This window comes from Phragmites australis, chromosome 16, assembly GCF_958298935.1.
Source record: "Phragmites australis chromosome 16, lpPhrAust1.1, whole genome shotgun sequence".
Taxonomy (NCBI): Eukaryota; Viridiplantae; Streptophyta; class Magnoliopsida; order Poales; family Poaceae; genus Phragmites; species Phragmites australis.
This window is the reverse complement of record NC_084936.1, coordinates 6470464-6488876: the sequence shown is the minus strand read 5'-3', so window position 1 is coordinate 6488876 and position 18413 is coordinate 6470464. Positions and strand designations below refer to the sequence as shown.

The 18413-nt window shown below is 42.0% G+C and overlaps 1 protein-coding gene and 1 non-coding gene across 2 annotated transcripts; one reads left to right on the top strand and one right to left on the bottom strand.

The window, feature by feature from the left end:
• The first annotated feature begins 9029 nt into the window (after nt 1-9029).
• Nucleotides 9030-16014, top strand: LOC133896492 (uncharacterized). Its single transcript, XM_062337120.1, has 4 exons — nt 9030-9124; nt 9265-9382; nt 15617-15708; nt 15808-16014. The coding sequence occupies exons 1-4, from the start codon at nt 9109-9111 to the stop codon at nt 15870-15872; spliced, it is 291 nt and encodes a 96-aa protein (XP_062193104.1). The 5' UTR covers nt 9030-9108; the 3' UTR covers nt 15873-16014.
• LOC133896531 (small nucleolar RNA Z247) lies at nt 13832-13970 on the bottom strand. Its single transcript, XR_009905784.1, has one exon. It is a non-coding gene; the product is annotated as a small nucleolar RNA Z247 (small nucleolar RNA).
• Nucleotides 16015-18413: the final 2399 nt, after the last annotated feature.

Here is an 18413-nt window from a genome sequence, read left to right as displayed (position 1 = left end):
AATCAATGACAGCTAAACATAAGGTCTAAGATACAGGCATTGCATTACTCTTGTCTTTATTTTTCTTCTTTGCGAGTGATCATCCATGACTTGCTTGTGCATCTGAAAACAAACACTTGAAGGGGGCATGGGAATAGAACCCAATGAAAATATAATAAATAAATTCCCCTGTATTCGATTTCACTCATGTGGATGCCACTCGATCATGTATCCATGATGTTTTTTTTAGCAGAATGTATTCATGCTGTCAGTATCGAAAATTTCTTCAGACATGAAATCGATCTGCATGTGCACCTCCGATCCGATCGATCAGCGGAGCAGGGTCCGATTTCTTCAGGAAAATTAGCCTGTGGTTGTGCTTGACCGCCGGCGTTAGCAGTATCCTCGTACTGATTCTTGCTTGCTGGACTCCCCAGTACATGCCTACAATCTCTCTCTTGGTCTGAATCAGCACAGCAAGGGTCGGCCCATAGCAGAGCATATCAATATATGAAGTTTAGCAATCAAGGCAGAAAGCAAATGACAGCTAAAGATAAGGAGCAGAGCATATCAATATATGAAGTTTAGCAACCAAGGCAGAAAGCAAATGACAGCTAAAGATAAGGTTTAAGATATTTGAATAGAAAGCTACGGCTCTGATAAATTTGATAAATGACCGCTAAAGACGAGGTCTGTGTTTCAGGGACTGGAAGATAAGGTTTCAATTAGTTTGGTACGCGTTACTGATCTAGAAAACCGAGTAAACAATGTAGTTGCAGCGGAGGATAAAATGACAAGAATATTTGGTTCTGTCTGCTGCCTCTATGTAAGCGTGCCCCAGAGCATTGCATTTCATCCCAAGATTTGAACGTAAGAGAAACAGTTAGAAACACCATGGTTACTTCAATATTTTTTGGCTGGATACCAACCAACCACAACTAATTAGCAACCAAAAAAATGAGCTCCTATTACGAGGTAGCAAATAAATTATTTCTTTGGACCTTACTGAGCCCTCCTCGGCGTGCTCTACCTTCTCCTGCTCTGCCGCCACCGACAGTACAATACACCGGTGACGAGGATTGAGTCGCACCAATCCTTTCCCTTCCTAGGAGCTACGAGGGCTTCCGGATCTCTGACCTTGCTGGAGAGGCCTTATTTTAGCAAAAGTACGCCTATGATCACCTAGCAATAGCTTGCCTAACTATTGCTAATCTAATTGGACTCTAGATTTTGCGAAGTTGTGCTTTAATTTGCTTATCGATGATTTGAATCATGGATGAAACTACAGGTGGGGGCGAGGGCGAGCGGGTGCTCAGGATTTTTTCTTTTTTCCTAAAAAAGGGCAACACTACCGGTTCCCCACCACATTATCACTACTCTTTACCCACTGCTAGTTCCAAACCCACAATGACAGAGGATTTGGAACCAGCAATAAAACCCTATTCTACTATTCTATAGTAGTGACCATAAATTATAGACAGGTTTAGGTCGGCGATGGCATCTCTACTAGAGATCAAACCCACCGGATTCAACTAAAAACACAAAGCCTTTGTCATGACTAAGAGCAACAACAATAAAACTTTTGTCCCAAGCAAGTTAAGATAGGCTAAGAGATGAAATCTACAAAATTCAATTAAAAAGATTATAAGAAAACAACAATAATAATAAATGTATTAGTAATATAAAAATAGAAGCAATAACAATACAAGGAGACTGATGCATAAATATAATTCCGGCATGTGGATCCTTAACTTTCATGCGCTTCTATCCGTAGATAGTTCTCTGGGGATATTTCATCCATTCAAGTATCTCTTTACAAACTCCTCTCTTATTAGGTTTGATCGACTTTTGCCTCTTTTCATATTAGCCTTCCTAGAAGTATCCCACTATGCATAAGTGACTCTAGAGGTCTTTGTTGAATATGTCAAAACCATCTTAACCGATGTTGGATAAGCTTTCCTTCAATTGGCTCTACCTCTAACCTATCACATATATCATTATTTCAGATCTGATCATTTCTTATATAGTCATAAATCCATCGCAACATACGCATCTCTGCTACACTTAATTGCTAAACATGTTGCCTTTTAGTTGGCTAACATTCGGCGCTATAACATCACAGGTCGAATCGTCATCCTATAAAACTTACCTTTCAGCTTTTTGTGGCACCCGCTTGTCGTAGAGGATGCTAGAAGCTTGACGCCATTTCATCCATTCAGCTTTAATTCTATGATTAACATCTTTATCGATTTCTAACGTACTCCCATGGGTTTCGAAAAGGGAGAGGAGTCATCCCTTTTTCGCTCATGTTCCAAAATTGGGAAAGGTTGATAGACTCACCATCCTTCTGTAGCATCGATCTCAAGTATCGAAAGATATTCTTCTTGGGAACCATTTCTCCACCGAGACTAACAACTTCTCTCTCATGCTTAGTAGCACATATACTTGGTTTTTGTTCTACTAAATCTAAAACCTTTTGATTCTAAAATATATCTCCACAACTCTAATTTCCTATTAACCCCTATCCTACTCTCATCTATTAGTACCATATCGTCAGTAAAAAGCATACACCAAGGATATCTCCCTATATGTCCCTTGTGATCTCATCCATCACTAAAGCAAATAAATAAATGCTCAAAGCTAATCCTTAATGTAATCCTATTTTAAACAAAAATTCATCGGTGACACCTTCACAGTATTATTGTACATATCCTTGATAAGGGTAATATATTTTGTTGGAACTTTATGTTTTTTTTTAAATCCACCATATGATACTTCTCGGTATTTTAGAATGCAAGCAAACTACTTATGTCCTAATATAATTTTGTGTTATTAGATGCTCGTAAGCTTGGAGATTTTATTCATTACTTTTAGAGTTTCCATACATACCTACAATAGATTGGGATCAAGGAGCCATACATGACGGCCTCCTTCTAAACAACATGCATACTTAGCTAGCTTATGAGCATCTACTTTCGCCCCACGCCTTTCATGGCGTATCTCCATTTTCTCTAACTGACGCAGTCGAGCCTCGATCTCGGTGATCACCGCCGAGAACTTGCATCTGGTTTGATCATTGAAACTCTTCACTACCTCCCGGCGATCCGAGGCCACACATATCCTTGTAGCATTAATATCAGCAGCAAGGAATAAAGCTTCTTTGCAAGTCAGCGCCTCCAACGTAGCAGGATCGGTTAGCTCTTCCCAAACCATAGCACTGGCCTATGGTTAAGTTCATTTGACGAGTTATATATATGCCTTTTGGGTTAAGACTCTAACTCGTGTGACAAACTATTTTAGATTATGGATAAATGGGATTGATGCAAATCTGAAAAAACAAATTCTGATGAAAGGCACCCCTTTATACTTAGGCAATTTGGCAAAGTCGGAATGACATCATCTTTAATAAAGAAAAATAGACTCTTCTATGCATGTGATCTTCAAAATAACATATTGGTGCCACTTATAGGCTATGTTTCAAAAGGCGGGGACAAGAGATAGCAGGAAAGTTGCATGCCGTCAGTTGGAGATTAAAACAATAGATACTACTGCAGAAACTATTTCTAGAGACGGTTCGTAACTAGTTTTTACAGACGTTTAGCGTAACCGTCTGTGATCAAAGGCCTGTGAAAATGAACGATTTCTACATGTGCAAAATAGATCGACTATGAAAACTAATACAGTTGGTTCCTTATGTGAACCGTTTATGATAATAGAGTTATTATCATAGACGGTTCACATAAGGAACCGCTTTAAAATGTTTTATTTCTTTATGTGAACCGTTTGTGAAAATAACTTTATTTCTTTATAAGAATCGTCTGTGAAAATAGCTTCATTTCTATAGACGGTTTACATAAGGAACCACATGTGAAAATTATTTTTCACAAGTGGTTTAGAACCGTACGGGGCCGCAGGCTACTACTCAGACGGTTTGTCATATAAACTGCCTGTAGAGATGAAATCTAGATGTCTCAAAAAATAGATTTTATAGTAGTGAGATATCTTCGCGAAAGATAAATGGAAGTTTAGTAATAATATATGTTTCTGATGCTATTTTGCATTTATATTTCAATATTTTTAGGTCAATTGTTAGATTTTTTAATGGCAGCATACTTGCTTTAAACCTTATAGTAAATATCGGCTAGATACATCTATAAATATAAGGGCTAGAATATTTTTATTACTTTAATAAAATAGAACATCCTTTATCTAAAATCATGGCACTTGCCGCAATATTGAGAGAGGACTCTGGAACCACGCATATCCGAGCATGCCATATGGCCCAACACGCAACCACGAGTCCGATAAAGTGCTTATGCTCCATCATAAAAAATATCCAATCCCTATAGGATCGGCAATATTGGCTGTAGCGATGAGTTCAGTAATCTCTTCATCTAGCAATGCCCACTCACACTTGGACATGGAACAATTCAGCAGTGCATGCATGACCCCATGAATCATCCGCTGCACCACATATTTTACAAGCTGCCACAGATTTCTCTGCTTCCGAACCATATATTTCTGTTGAGATGGAGTTGTGCCACAGCCACCACGCTAAAAATTTCACCTTTGATGGTATCGGCACACAGATGCGTCGAGGTTCGTAATGCCATGCCCATATATCCTCCTGGTTCATAGTGCATGCTCAACAGAGGTACTATCCACAATGATTTCCTTATCCATCTCCACGAAATATTGATCAATCAGCTCCGTTCGCCATGTATACTCTGTGTAATCAATTAGTTCTGAAACCTTCGTCAGAGATGATACATTTCTTGCACAAACACCAAATGAGTCCTTCTGGAGCCAATTGTGAATCCCTGTTTAACCACTTCTCTTCCGTCCAGACTAGCCTGTTTTCCAGAAAATCGATTAGGTTCAAAGAACCTGCCCAGGCCCGACCTGCTAGAGTCATCAGGCTCATTTCCATCCGGACGAATTTGAACTCGGGCCTCAAGGCTATATTAGTACAGTACAATCTTTTTTAGTTGGGACACTGCTATCATGTCGGCTTCGTACTCTTGTTTGTCATCAACAAACAAATATATAGTATAAAAAGATCACTATAAGAGTTGTCATGTGTTGGACTATGTGTACTAGCTGATTGTGTTTGGGTTTGAGTTGTATTAGTGATGGGTAGAGTTTGTATTGGACTCATTAATAATATGGTCTTCTCATAAATATGAGATAAAACTTTTATTGCAACTATGATGATATAGCAACATGTTTCCAATGAGGTGTTGTAGTTCTGCAGGGATCCTAAGTGGTCAGTATTGCAACGGTGAAAAGAAGCACCTGTAGTCAGGCTTTGGAGATGTATACTTGGACTGAATCTCGTTAATAAACATCCTATCTTTGGTGTCATATGTGTTCTCTTGTGTATATTATCTTGGTAGATCAATTGCTTCCGTACATTTATCTCTAACAAGTGGTATTAAGAGTTATGATTGAATTGGATCTAGAAGCAGTATGAAGATCATGGTTGAGTCACGAGAGTCATGCTCGACGGGCATTGAGGAATTGCTTGATACTATATAAGGTGGAGCATGGTGATGATCGATGATGTTGGACACTCCGGCAAGCATCCTAGACCGTTCGACGGGCTGCAATAGGTGAGGATTGGCTAGACATGGCGATCATACTGGCATAGTGGCTATTGAAGACAATGCGGACATGGCGACAGCTTCAGCTGGCGATCAGACTGATGAGCAGATGTTGCAGGTAGCCGGATAGATTGGATCGTGGGAGCATCATAGTAGTTACGGTGGGACCAGTATTGCACAAGGGTGGCATCGTGACACGACGAGCAGATTGTATGAGCTATACATAAGGGTCAATGATCTGTTGGCATAATAGAGAAGAAGCCGTACAAGAGAGAGGATGATGACTAGGAGGAGAAGCATGTGCAAGCAGCTGCAACCATACAACTGTGTGTGTGACCAAGTCATGTACCATGTCATAGGGTCAACCTCGCCAAAGGCAGTCTGGGACAAACTGGAAGGTCAATTCATGACCAAGACTTAGACTACTAAGCTATATCTAAAGCAGAAGTTGTTGAACAAAGGATAAATAACAATGCAGTTGATGCACCTCAAATTCAAGGTTTGATGGACAGTGGTGAGCATAGCAGGGGAAGGTGGAGACCAAGAGCAAGAAAAACAAGTTACGGTGTTATGATTGCAAGGATTAGGGACATATGAGGAAGGGCTGTCCAGAAAAGGAGGGGGATGCAAGTGCTAATATTGCAATTTATAAGAGTGACTCCAAGAGCGACGATCTTCTTTCGGTATCAAACAACAAGCAATCAACTGCAGCGTGGATGTTGTATTTAACAAGCTCTTATCATACGACGCACTAAAGGGAGTGGTTCTCTTCGTACAAGTCTGGTGATTTTGGCATAGCCTATTGAGAGATGACACGGGCTATCCTGCTATTTAGTAGGCAACATTAAGATCAAGATGCAAGAAGAGTTGAGCGGGTGTTTTAGGGTGTTAAGCATGTGCCGGAATTACGAAGGAATCAAATTTTGTTTGGAGCTCTGCATGGTGATGGACTGTTATTCCGGGCTGAGCTGGATGGGAAGACCGTGAAGATCATGAAAGGCGACGAGATTGTGATGATAGGAGGGAGAGATGACGACATCACATTTTTACAAGCTGTAAGAGGTGCACTGTTGCAAGATGGAGTTGCAAGGATGTCAGTATCTTCTGAAGGTGATAGGTTTTAGGCCAAATCAGGCTTGTCGGACGGCTCTCATTGAGCGGTGAAGTAAACAACCCAAGTTCGGTGTCCACGAAGGTGCGAGCTTATGGTGGTGGCATATTTGCCAATGTAGAGTTTGTTGGAATATGTGTATAAGTTGGTTACATTTGGACTTTTAGTTACATTAGTGGTAGGACAGAATTTGTGTCAGACTCGTGTAACCCGACCTCCTCATAAATATGAGAGCAGAATTATTGTTGTAACTATGATGACATAGCGGTATAATTGTAAGAGGTGTTTGTAGTTTTACCGGTGTTGGGGGAAAATAGACTAGCCTGATGATAATAGTTGACGGTCGCTATCAAAGGTTCCTCCAGAGCCTTCGGTCTCCAAACTCGGCAGGAGGCCCCATCCCTAGAGGCTGCAAATCCCTTCGGGTCACCTCTCCGACTCATACGTGGCCTTCCGAAGACTCGGAGCTACAGTAAGTACCCCCAGAGCCTTCGGCCTTCGAACTCAACAGGAGGCCTTATCACCAGGGGCTGCGGACCCCTTCGGACCGTCCCTCCGGTGCCCATGCGGCCTTCTGAAGTCTAAAGACGCGACCAACCTCCAGAGATAATGTCAGGGAAAAAAGAACACCCCCCTCTGCCACTGACCTAACGCGAGGTGACAGGTGGTAAATGCCGGTGCAAGTGGTGCTTATCCTGACACCCCAATACAATGCAAGTCGTCCTGACACCCCCGCAGAGCGGCGCTAGACCGTAATTGGCAGCCGGCTCACCCCTCAGGGGGCAAGCACCAACATAGTTACCATGGTAGATATTTATCTTCTATGTAGGGTAAAAAATAGTTATTCAGGATAAGGCTCAGTAATTCGATCAGGTCCTAGATATTTGTATATCATGATAATTTGTACACTAAGCTACGTACTGCCTTATAAATAGAGGATCGTGGTCACCTAGAAGAAAAAAAAGAAAAAAAGGATACGCTCAACATAGTACGGAGGAGCATAATCGCAGAGTTTTCCTATGATACTCCCATAGTCTAGTTCATATCTTTACAATCAATACATTCGTGGTGTTCCTTCCTCTCAAACTTCGTCTCCAAATTTGAATCTCCTCCTTAGAAAAAACGTTCGCCGTACTTACTGAGACAAGACGATCTCTTACTCAACAACCAAGATCCTAGACCGCCAGTATTGCAACTATAGGGAGCAACATCCGTAGTTAGACAATAAAAATATAGATTTCCACTAAACCTCGTTAATAACATTATATCTGCAGTGTCATCTGCGATTCTCACGGACATTGATTGTCTTGATAGATCAATTACTTTCCTGCATTTATCTATAATATCATGGCCTAACATCCAAAGCTCTGGGCAATGGCCATTAATGGGGTGAGGAATCTTTTCCCAGTTCTTTTTTTTTCACCGGGATGTTCTACTTTATCCTCCTGCTGCTGCCAATCTTCCGCCCTCGGCTTCGTGAATTTTCTTTATTTTTATATTTTTATATTCTAATATTTGTAAAAATATACGATCATTTAAAAATACTGTACATCTATACTACTCTCGTATGTTAGATGTGCGACATAAGATATTGCCCTTCTGAAGGGCAATAACTTTATAAAATAAAGGCCCATCTTGGTTAAAAAATCAAAAAATACTATGTTCCGTTGCTCTCAAAATTCAAAACAATATCGAAATTATCATGAAAAATTTAAAAAAGTATGTTGTAGAGGATTCTATAATTTATGTCTAAAAATATTTCAACTCAAGTAAAAACTTGTACAATGGGAAAAAAAGACAAATTTCATTGTACGTAGTCTGTCGAACTCCATACAATAAAATTTATCTTTTTAATTTCTCATTGTACAAATCGTAATTTTGTCTCAATTTTTTTAGAGCTAGATCATAGTATCCCCTATGACATACAATTTTTTAGAATTTTTTATAACTATTTCGATATTGTTTTGAATATTGAGAGTAATAGAACGTAATATTTTTTATTATTTTAAAGGTGTTGCTTGTTGAATAGGCGACACATTTATTTTTTTTTAAAGGTGTCGTCTGATGGAAGGGTGACATCTTGGTATTGCTCATCTAATGGACGACAGTAGTCTAGATATGTAATATTTTGAAATGATAGTGTATTTTTGCAAATATAAAAATAAAGAAAATTCTGGCTTTGTTCTAAATTGGGCCCGCTGAGGAGGTTCGCAGGCCGAGCCGGTCTTCGGGCCTGGCCGATGACCAGGTCTGCTCTGCTGCTAAACGGAGCCGGTTTGCCCGACCCGATCCAGACCCGGCGCATCTTCACCGCCTTCTTCTCTCTTCCCCCCCCCCCCCCCCCCCAACTCTTCGTCTCCGGTCTCCCAACCCCAACGCAAGAAGAACAAGTAATCAGCAGCGGCGGCGGCGGCGATGGTTTGCGCCAAGTGTAAGGACCTCCTCCTCCCGCACTATGTGTTTCTACTACTGAATTTCACGAATTTCTTTTTGGCTTACAAGTTCCGTGCTGGGATCTGTAATTCCCCCCTCCCCCCCCCCCCCCCCCTAAAAAATGATGGAATTTGGCAGGCGAGAAGAAGCTTGGGAAGGTTATCGTGCCGGACAAGTGGAAGGAGGGCGCCAGCAATACCAACGAGAGCGGTGGCCGCAAGATCAATGAGAATAAGCTCCTCTCCAAGAAGAATAGGTCAGGTCTCTCCTCACCTCCCACCACCGCCCACCGAGCCATCTCTCCTATAGTTCTTTGCGGTCCATTTCCTGTTGGTATCGCTGCAAGAAATTCATGCGCCGATTGATTCGATTGGTGGATGTGGACCGGTGATGCTTTTTTGAGGAAAAGAAGGGGGGTTGAATTGATGAATTGATCTGTGAACTAGACGTGTGCAGTTGATAACTATTGCTTTGGCTCCCAATTTCACTTGCTCGGCTTTCTTGGATAGATGTGTGGTTTTTTAAAGGAAAGAGGAAAAGCACCAGAGCAATGGCACCAATTTTAAGTGTGCTACAGGATGTAATGGGGGTAGTCAGTGGTCACACGAAGATGCATAGTAAACAAGCAATGGAACAAATTGGTTTTGGTTTAACTTATTGGACAGGCTGGTAAACTTGAACTTTGAGCCACCTAAATGAGTTTTTCTTTTAGAAAACCATGGTGTAGAAATTCAGAGGGCGGAAGCTAGATGGAGGAACGCCGACGGAGCGGCGGATGTGTGTTGATAATTACCAAAATATGGCAGAGAGAGTTACATGATATATATAGATGAGATTGCATGACCGGCCATCCTAATACATCGGTAACAACCTGATTTATCTATAGCCAGAACACGCTTATCTCTATCTATATTAGTTACAATGTATAACAGAATATCTAACACTCCCCCTCAATCTGATCTTACAAGATTTAGATTGTTCTTAAACATCTCAAATGGTCTTACCGCAAGAGCTTTGGTGAAGCCATTGGCTACTTGATCTTTAGTTGAGATATACTCAATCTCAAGTAGTTTCCTTGCTACTCTTTCTCTCACAAAATGATAATCAACTTCTATGTGTTTAGTGCGCGCATGGAACACTGGATTAGCAGACATATATTTTGCTCCAATGTTATCACACCAAATCTTGGCAGCCGAGGGAGCTTGAATCTCTAATTCTTTTAGTAGAGTTTGGATCCACATAATCTCAACTGTTGTATTGGCCAACGCCTTGTATTCAGCTTCTGTACTTGATCGTGATATTGTTGCTTGTTTCCTGGCACTCCATGACACAAGGTTGGGACCTAGAAAGACAGCAAATCCTCCTGTAGACCTACGATCATCAAGGCTGCCAGCCCAATCTGCATCTGAGAAACCACTCACAAGCAATGATGAGGATTTAGAAATTTTAAGTCCTAGCTTAACAGTGTGTTTAAGATATCTCAAGATCCTCTTGACTGCTGCCCAATGTTCTGTAGTTGGAGTATGTAAGAACTGACACACCTTATTAACTGGAAAGGAAATATCAGGCCTTGTTAAAGTTAAATACTGTAGTGCTCCAACCACACTTCTATATTGCGTTGCATCATTTGGTCCAAGCAGATTACCTTCATTTGCAGAAAGCTTCTCTGAAGTAGACAAGGGAGTGGTAACTGGTTTGCAGTCACTCATCCCTACTCTTCGTAATACATCAGAGGCATATTTCTCTTGACTTAGCAAGATTCCGTTGGGCACTTTGTTTACTTCAATTCCAAGAAAATAATGAAGATCACCTAAATCCTTCAAGGCAAACTCCTTTCCAAGGTCCTGCAATAGAGCTGTGGTTGCACTGGATACAGAGCTGGCTACAATAATGTCATCAACATAAATCAACACAAAAACTGTAACACCTCCTTTACTATAGAAAAATAGAGATGTATCTGCCTTAGAGGCCTTAAATCCTAATTCTTGTAGCTTAGTACTTAACCTCGAGTACCATGCTCTAGGGGCTTGTTTTAGTCCATATAATGCTTTGTCTAGCTTGCAGACATAGTTAGGCAAAGAAGGTTTCTCATACCCTGGAGGTTGACTCATGTACACCTCTTCTTCCAAAACCCCATGGAGAAAGGCATTGTGTACATCAAGCTGTCGTAGGCTCCATCCTCTAGACACAGCAATAGACAAAACCATTCTGATAGTGACAGCTTTAACAACAGGGCTAAATGTGTCCTCATAATCTATGCCATACCTTTGTTTGAAGCCTTTTGCCACTAGCCTTGCCTTGTATCTGTCTAGGGTTCCATCTGCTTTTCTCTTGATCTTATAGACCCACTTACAGTCAATCACATTTCTCCCTTTCTGAGGTGGAACCAAGTGCCAGGTCTTGTTCTTCATTAGTGCCATATATTCTGCATCCATTGCTTCTTTCCAATTTTTATCACCTAAAGCTTCATCTGCAGTTTGGGGTTCACCAGTTGAAGTAAAACAAGTGTATTTAATTGTACCATCGGTATATACCTTTTCTTTTCTTATCCCACTTCTTAGCCGAGTGTGAGGCCTGGCTGGCGCAGAAGATCCTGGAGGTTCAATCTCCAGTGTATACGTGTCTCCCCCTGGTTCGGTGTTGGTGACGTTCTCAGCAGAGTCTGCACTGGCATCAGCTACATCTGGTTCAATGATTGTGTCGCCCGCGGCAGATTGCGTGTGGAACCCATCATCCTCGGTTGAGCTTGGCACAGACGTGTCGCTGCCTGGTTCGGTGAACCCACTCGCTTGAGCGGGAATTGGTCCAACCGAGGCACGCGTGACGCACTCGGGCTGGCTCGGCAACGATCTTGGTGGGGAGACCGTGTCGCAGGCCTGCTCTGCAACTTGGTGCCGATCCCGAAGCTGATGCGGCCCAGAGGTGTGCCCTTCTGCTTGCCCTTCTGCTCCGGTCACTCGGCGATGTGTACCTGAATTATTTTCCTTCGTATTTCCTTGATCACCTGTACGATCTTCATAAGATTCATTAGTAGCATCAGTAGGAGAGTTAGGCATATGATTATTCTGCTCTTCTCCCCCTTGATCATAGCCGTGTGGAACAAGGTTGGATGGAAGGAGGGAAATTTCAGAACGAAGGCGAGCGCCGGCATTAGGGTGCAATTGAGCAAAGGGAAAAACATTTTCATCAAACGTGACATCCCGAGAGATATAGACACGACCAGAGGAAGGATCAAGACATTTAAAGCCTTTGTGAATGGTGCTGTACCCTAGGAACACACATTGTGTGGAACGAAATTGTAGTTTGTGATTGTTATAGGGACGAAGGTTTGGCCAACATGCACACCCAAAAACTCGGAGGGAGGTATAATTGGGTTGTTGTTTGAACAATCGTTCTAGAGGAGTGTCAAAGTTAATAACTTTGCTAGGAATACGATTGATAAGATATGTAGCGGCAAGGAACGCTTCATCCCAAATTTCAACGGCATAGAGGCATGCGCAAGCAAGGCTAGACCCATTTCCACTGTGGCGATGTTTTCTCTCTGCTGACCCATTCTGTTGATGGGCATAGGGACAGGAGACATGATGGGATATGCCAATTTTATCAAAGGAGTGGAGTTTTTGATACTCACCTCCCCAGTCAGTTTGAACAGATATAATTTTGCGATTGAAAAGTCTCTCAACCAAGTTCTGAAATTCATGGAACTTATCAAACACCTCAGATTTACTCTTAAGAAGATAAATCCAAGCAAATTTGCTATAATCATCAATGAAGCTAACATAGTATTTCTTGCCACTGACAGAACTAGGAGCATTGCCCCAAACATCAGAAAAAATAAGTTCCAAAGGATGATGAGACACACTTGATGACTTTGGATATGGTAGCTGGTGGCTTTTAGCCTTTTGACATGCATCACAAACTGACTCTTTATTGGACTCAGAAAGACATGGCAATTTATTTGAACTAAGGACTCTTGTAACTATTGGAGTGGATGGATGACCCAAGCGACTATGCCATCTTGAAAAAGATGGTGTGACCGAAAAAACTTCCTTCACCGGTGGGGATGGAGATGGAAGGAGATAAAGACCTCGTTGGCGCCTTCCCTTAAGGATCGTGTTTCTCGTGGCTCGATCCTTAACCAAAAAATATTTAGAGTGAACTTCAAGGAAGACAAAATTATCTTTGACAAGGCGATGAGCAGATATGAGTTTTTTCTTAACTTGTGGCACATGAAGGATGTTATTAAGATGTAAGCTACGACTAGGGGTAGAAATAACAGAATAACCAATATGCTTAATCTCCATACCTGCACCATTTGCCGCATGAATCTGATCGTTCCCCTTGTATCTCTCCCGGACAGATAATTTGTCCAATTCACCGGTGATGTGGTCAGTTGCGCCTGTGTCGAGATACCAATTGGTATCCACTCCATAGGCAGCATGGGTTGCGGCAGCGACATGCCTTTCATCAGGCACATAAGTGTCGTCGAAGCGATGCCAGCACTTGGAGGCAACATGGCCTCTCTTGTAGCATACTTGGCAGACGGGTCGGTTGTCGACGCGCTGCTGATTGCTGCCACCCTTGCCGCGTCCACGGACAGCAGGAGAGCCGTGTCCACGTCCAGCACCACCTCGGTTTGGCAGTGCACCACGCCCACGGTTGGCAGAGTTTACCGCGAAGGCGCTGTTCCGAAGATTTTGCCTGTTCTCAAAATTCAACAACACAGAATACAATTTTGCCAAAGTAACAGGTTCTACTCTTGTCACCAATCCAGAAATAGCAGGTTCATAATCTTCATCTAAACCATTCAATATGAAAGCTACCAAGTCTTCTTCATCCATGGCTTTACCGGATGCAGTTACCTCATCTCCCAATGACTTCATCTTGCCAAAGTACTCGGAGATGGACATGTTACCTTTGCGCATTGTAGCGAGAGAGAGTTTCACGTTGAGGGAGCGTGCTCGCGTCTGAGACGTGAACATGCCCTCTATGGTGCGCCAGGCTTCATGCGCTGTTTTGGATGTAGCGACTTGTGTGAGCACATCGCGCGACATCGACGAGAAGAGGAAGCCGAGGACCTGTTGGTCCGCAGCAAACCACTCCTGGTATGCCGGATTTGCGATCATCGTCATCTTGTCGCCATCCTTCCGCTCGATCTCTGCCGAGGGAGCCACGGTCGTGCCGTTGATGTAGCCGTCCAATCTAGCGCCGCGTGTAGCAGCGAGAACCTGCGCACTCCATAGTGCATGATTCTGTTTTCCCAGCTTCTCAGAGATCTGGAAGCCGAAAAGGGGGTTGGAGACGGCTGAGGAAGAGCTGGCCATGTCGAGGATCGATCTTGGCCTCAAAGGAGCTCTGATACCATGTAGAAATTCAGAGGGCGGAAGCTAGATGGAGGAACGCCGACGGAGCGGCGGATGCGTGTTGATAATTACCAAACTATGGCAGAGAGAGTTACATGATATATATAGATGAGATTGCATGACCGGCCATCCTAATACATCGGTAACAACCTGATTTATCTATAGCCAGAACACGCTTATCTCTATCTATATTAGTTACAATGTATAACAGAATATCTAACACATGGCACCTCTGTTTCCCTGCTCCTAGGTAAACTCATTTTCCTTCGACTAAATCAGGCTGACAATGCTTCGGCAGTACAAGCTATTTTTCTTGACCGTTTGGGACCAGGTCGTGGCTGCCTTGTGTACTACGATGGTGGTACCATTGTAACCTAATGCCCCCTATCAGCATGCGTGTCTCTTCAATACAGGGGCCTTAGTACAAGATGACCTTCTTAACTGAATTTGTTTAAGTATGAGTACAAATTGTCACAGATCTGGATCACAAGTTTACAAGAAGCTTCATATACCAAAAAGGAGGAACTTTGTGTAGCTTATCGGGTGTTATTGGAGAAATGCTTATGTAGAATGTCATTTGGGTGCAAAGAAATAGTAGCAAATCACCTCTCAAATTATTGAACCTTTCAGGAAATATAGGAGTAGTGAAATGAAAGGAGAACAGAATAAAAGGTGAGGAAAGGGAATATGAGTTTTTATTGTGAAGGATAAAAATAGGTATTAGCTAAGGGTTCATATGGACCTGGAGAATTAGGGCACCAAGAATTTCAGTTTATCTGGTCTCCATTAACTTAAAAATCATATATTAGTACTACCTTGATGTTTATGTTCTAGCAAGATGATCTTGAATTTTCATGGAACTATCCTATATCTCCATTTGTTGGTCGAATTCTGTGTTTGCTCAAGATCTGTTGCTTCTAAATCTGTTGCTCAAAATTTTAGCCGAGAGTTTTCTATATTCATGGATTCGTCAAGCTCGTTGGATAATTTCCTGAACTAGACATATTTTTTTCTTGTCTCTATTGAAATTGCATCTTGTTCCTTTTGTAACTTTGAAATGTTCAAAATATATCCCTGGATTATGTTGTGAACTGTTCTCTAACTCTATCACTGCTGCTTAATCTCAGGTGGACTCCATATGGAAACACCAAATGTGTAATATGCAAACAGCAGGTACACCAGGATGCCAAATATTGCCACACCTGCGCTTATTCAAAAGGTAAGAAACTTGCTCCTCGGGGAACACGTTTAGAGTATTAGTATCATGAGATGTTATCCGAATTTTACTGAATTCGATCATACTATCGACTTGCTTCAGGGGTTTGTGCAATGTGTGGGAAGCAAGTGCTGGACACGAAGCTGTACAAGCAAAGCAACGTGTGATGCCAGCTCCTGGACCACCGAGGATAGTCTTGTACTAATAACTTGTCAGATCTTGTGCTCGCAATCAAGGCGTGGAAAAATAGTTGTGTAATATGTACCTGGCTAACAATTCCGGAACATGAAATATCTCCAAATTTCAGCTAATGTTTGATGCACATGGATGATGCTGCTGACGCCTTACTGATATTGTGATGGAAAGCAATGGGTTCAGTAGTCTTGATTGCACGCGTGGGATTTGAATGTGTTCTATTTAACAGAATTTGTGTGCTTTTTACTTAACAAATTTGTTTGCGCTCCATGGCAGTAGTTTACCTGCGAAAGTTTCCATTTGTGAATGTTACGTACAAACTACTCTATATCTTGTACATTTGAAAGGAAAACTGCAGTTGCACATATGGACAACCTTCAAACACAGTTCTGGGATTAAATCTTTCGTTCTCTCTCTCTCTCTCTCTCTCTCTCTCTCTCTCTCTCTCTCTCGAGAGAGAGAGAGAGAGAGAGAGAGAGAGAGAGAGAGAGAGAGAGAGAGAGAGAGAAGGGGGCGTTTTGATGCATGGAACGTTTCGGTTTCTCAGCGATTCTGCTCTCGATCTTTTCTACCTCCCCGTCGTCGAGTTGAGCGATATTTTCACGCGTCGCCACTGCCCAAGCAGCAAACAAATCCACGACTTAATTAACGAAACGAGAAAGATCAGGATGGATCCAGTTTGCGATGGATCTCCATAGTCCATACAGCAAACAAATCCATCCGAGCAAGCTAGGAATCTTTCCAAGAAACAGATAAAATCAACTCAATTCGGGATGGACCGAACAACGGAAGGGGAGCGGATCTGGGCCGTCGCCGCCACTTTCCTACGCTGCTGCCGAGCAAATCTAGTCAAGAGTGGGGAGGATAGAGGAGCGGCCGGCAGCGTCTCACCTCCGGTCACCACAAACCCCACAGCCGGCGGCTGACAATGAGTGCTCCTCTTTCATTTTCTTCTGTCAAAAAATCTTCACATATGTGCTGCTCTCGTGCTCCTCTTTCAGTATTTCTTCAGTCCTTCACGAGAGACGGCAGCACAAAGTGGCTCCTCTGAATGGTATGTTGTATGAGACATGTATTAGTTGTTCTTAATCCAATTGATTGGTTACCCCAGACAAAGTGCCAATTGTTTGCGCATGCTAGTGTCTAGTATGTGATTTTGGCTTAATTACGAGTAGTTGGCAGCCGGGATCTGAAACTATGGATGAGTACTAGATGTTACAGGGTTGATTCGAGGCGCTGACCAGAATACTGTGGCCAGGATAATAGGATTGGAGGATTTGGGGTAAATTTTTTTTTTACTATAGGCATATGCCCTGCTTTGTTAGAAAGCAAGAACTCTTATGATTTGTTGTTTTCTATAAAAGCAGGGTCTGTGCCTCTATTCTAAAATTTTGGAGCTAAATTTTGGAGGTTGATGGTTCGTTGCTGTGATCCAAAGCTTCAGGTTTGTCCGTTGTAGCACTATTACCAAACTGACAAGAATGTTTGTGAGAGCATTCTTAATTTTGTGCCTTAATTAAGCCACAAAATTGTATAGTGCTATAACGGCAAACCTGCCGCGCTGATTGAGCATCGGAGTTTTGAATGTGTTGTGTGAGCAGTGCCGACTCCTGCGTTCTCAACTGTGACAAGTTGCAATGGCTAACTGACCAGCATTTGTTCTGGAGGTTTTAGAGAATCTTCCTATAGCATTTTTTTTGCTGGACAGTATGCCTGTTTCTGCTTTTACTTTTTAGCATCATTCATAATGTATAGTTTGAGAGAATGTATTGGTTGTATTGCCTATAAAAATTATTATTTTATATCATCTAGAATATATTGGTTGTTCTTATCTTTTTCTTTCTAACTTCTAAGTGAGTATCTTGCGTTTTGTTTTGTATCCAATGGAATGCTGTGATAATGTGGTCATGCTCTGTCAATTATGATAGTGGGCATACTGCAAACTCTGTGTAGAATGGCATGTCTTTTTCTGTGCAAACTCTGTCAGCTATGATTATGTTGGTTATAACTAAATCGTTTTTTTTCTGAACTAGACATGTCTTTTCATGCTTCAAAGGGCTCAGGTACCAACGATCCCCTGACAATCATTCGTCACAAACACCCAATAGGAGGGCCAAGGTTTGGGAACACTTTAAGTAGAATTTGATTATGTTGAAAGGTGTCCCGAAGGCGGTTTGCAATACTATGGCCTGAGGATGATAAGTACTAAAAAAATTAGGCACAAATAGTCTTAGAAATTATATTGCCGAGTCTTACCAAAAAATCCCCGTTGATGATAGGAAGAGGTTTGTTGCTACAATGAAGAAAACTCCTGAAGGTCCATTTACCTTTGATCCTCAAAGAAGCCATGAGTTAATGGTCAAGTGGTGCAATCATACCGAGGTTTCGTTCAATAAATTTGATTACCCATACTTTGCTCCATAGATGGGGTCAATGCAACCAACATTTAACGGCATCGAGCGTCAAACAATGCATAATGATTCTGTCAGTAGGTATGAGTAAGTGAAGCAAGA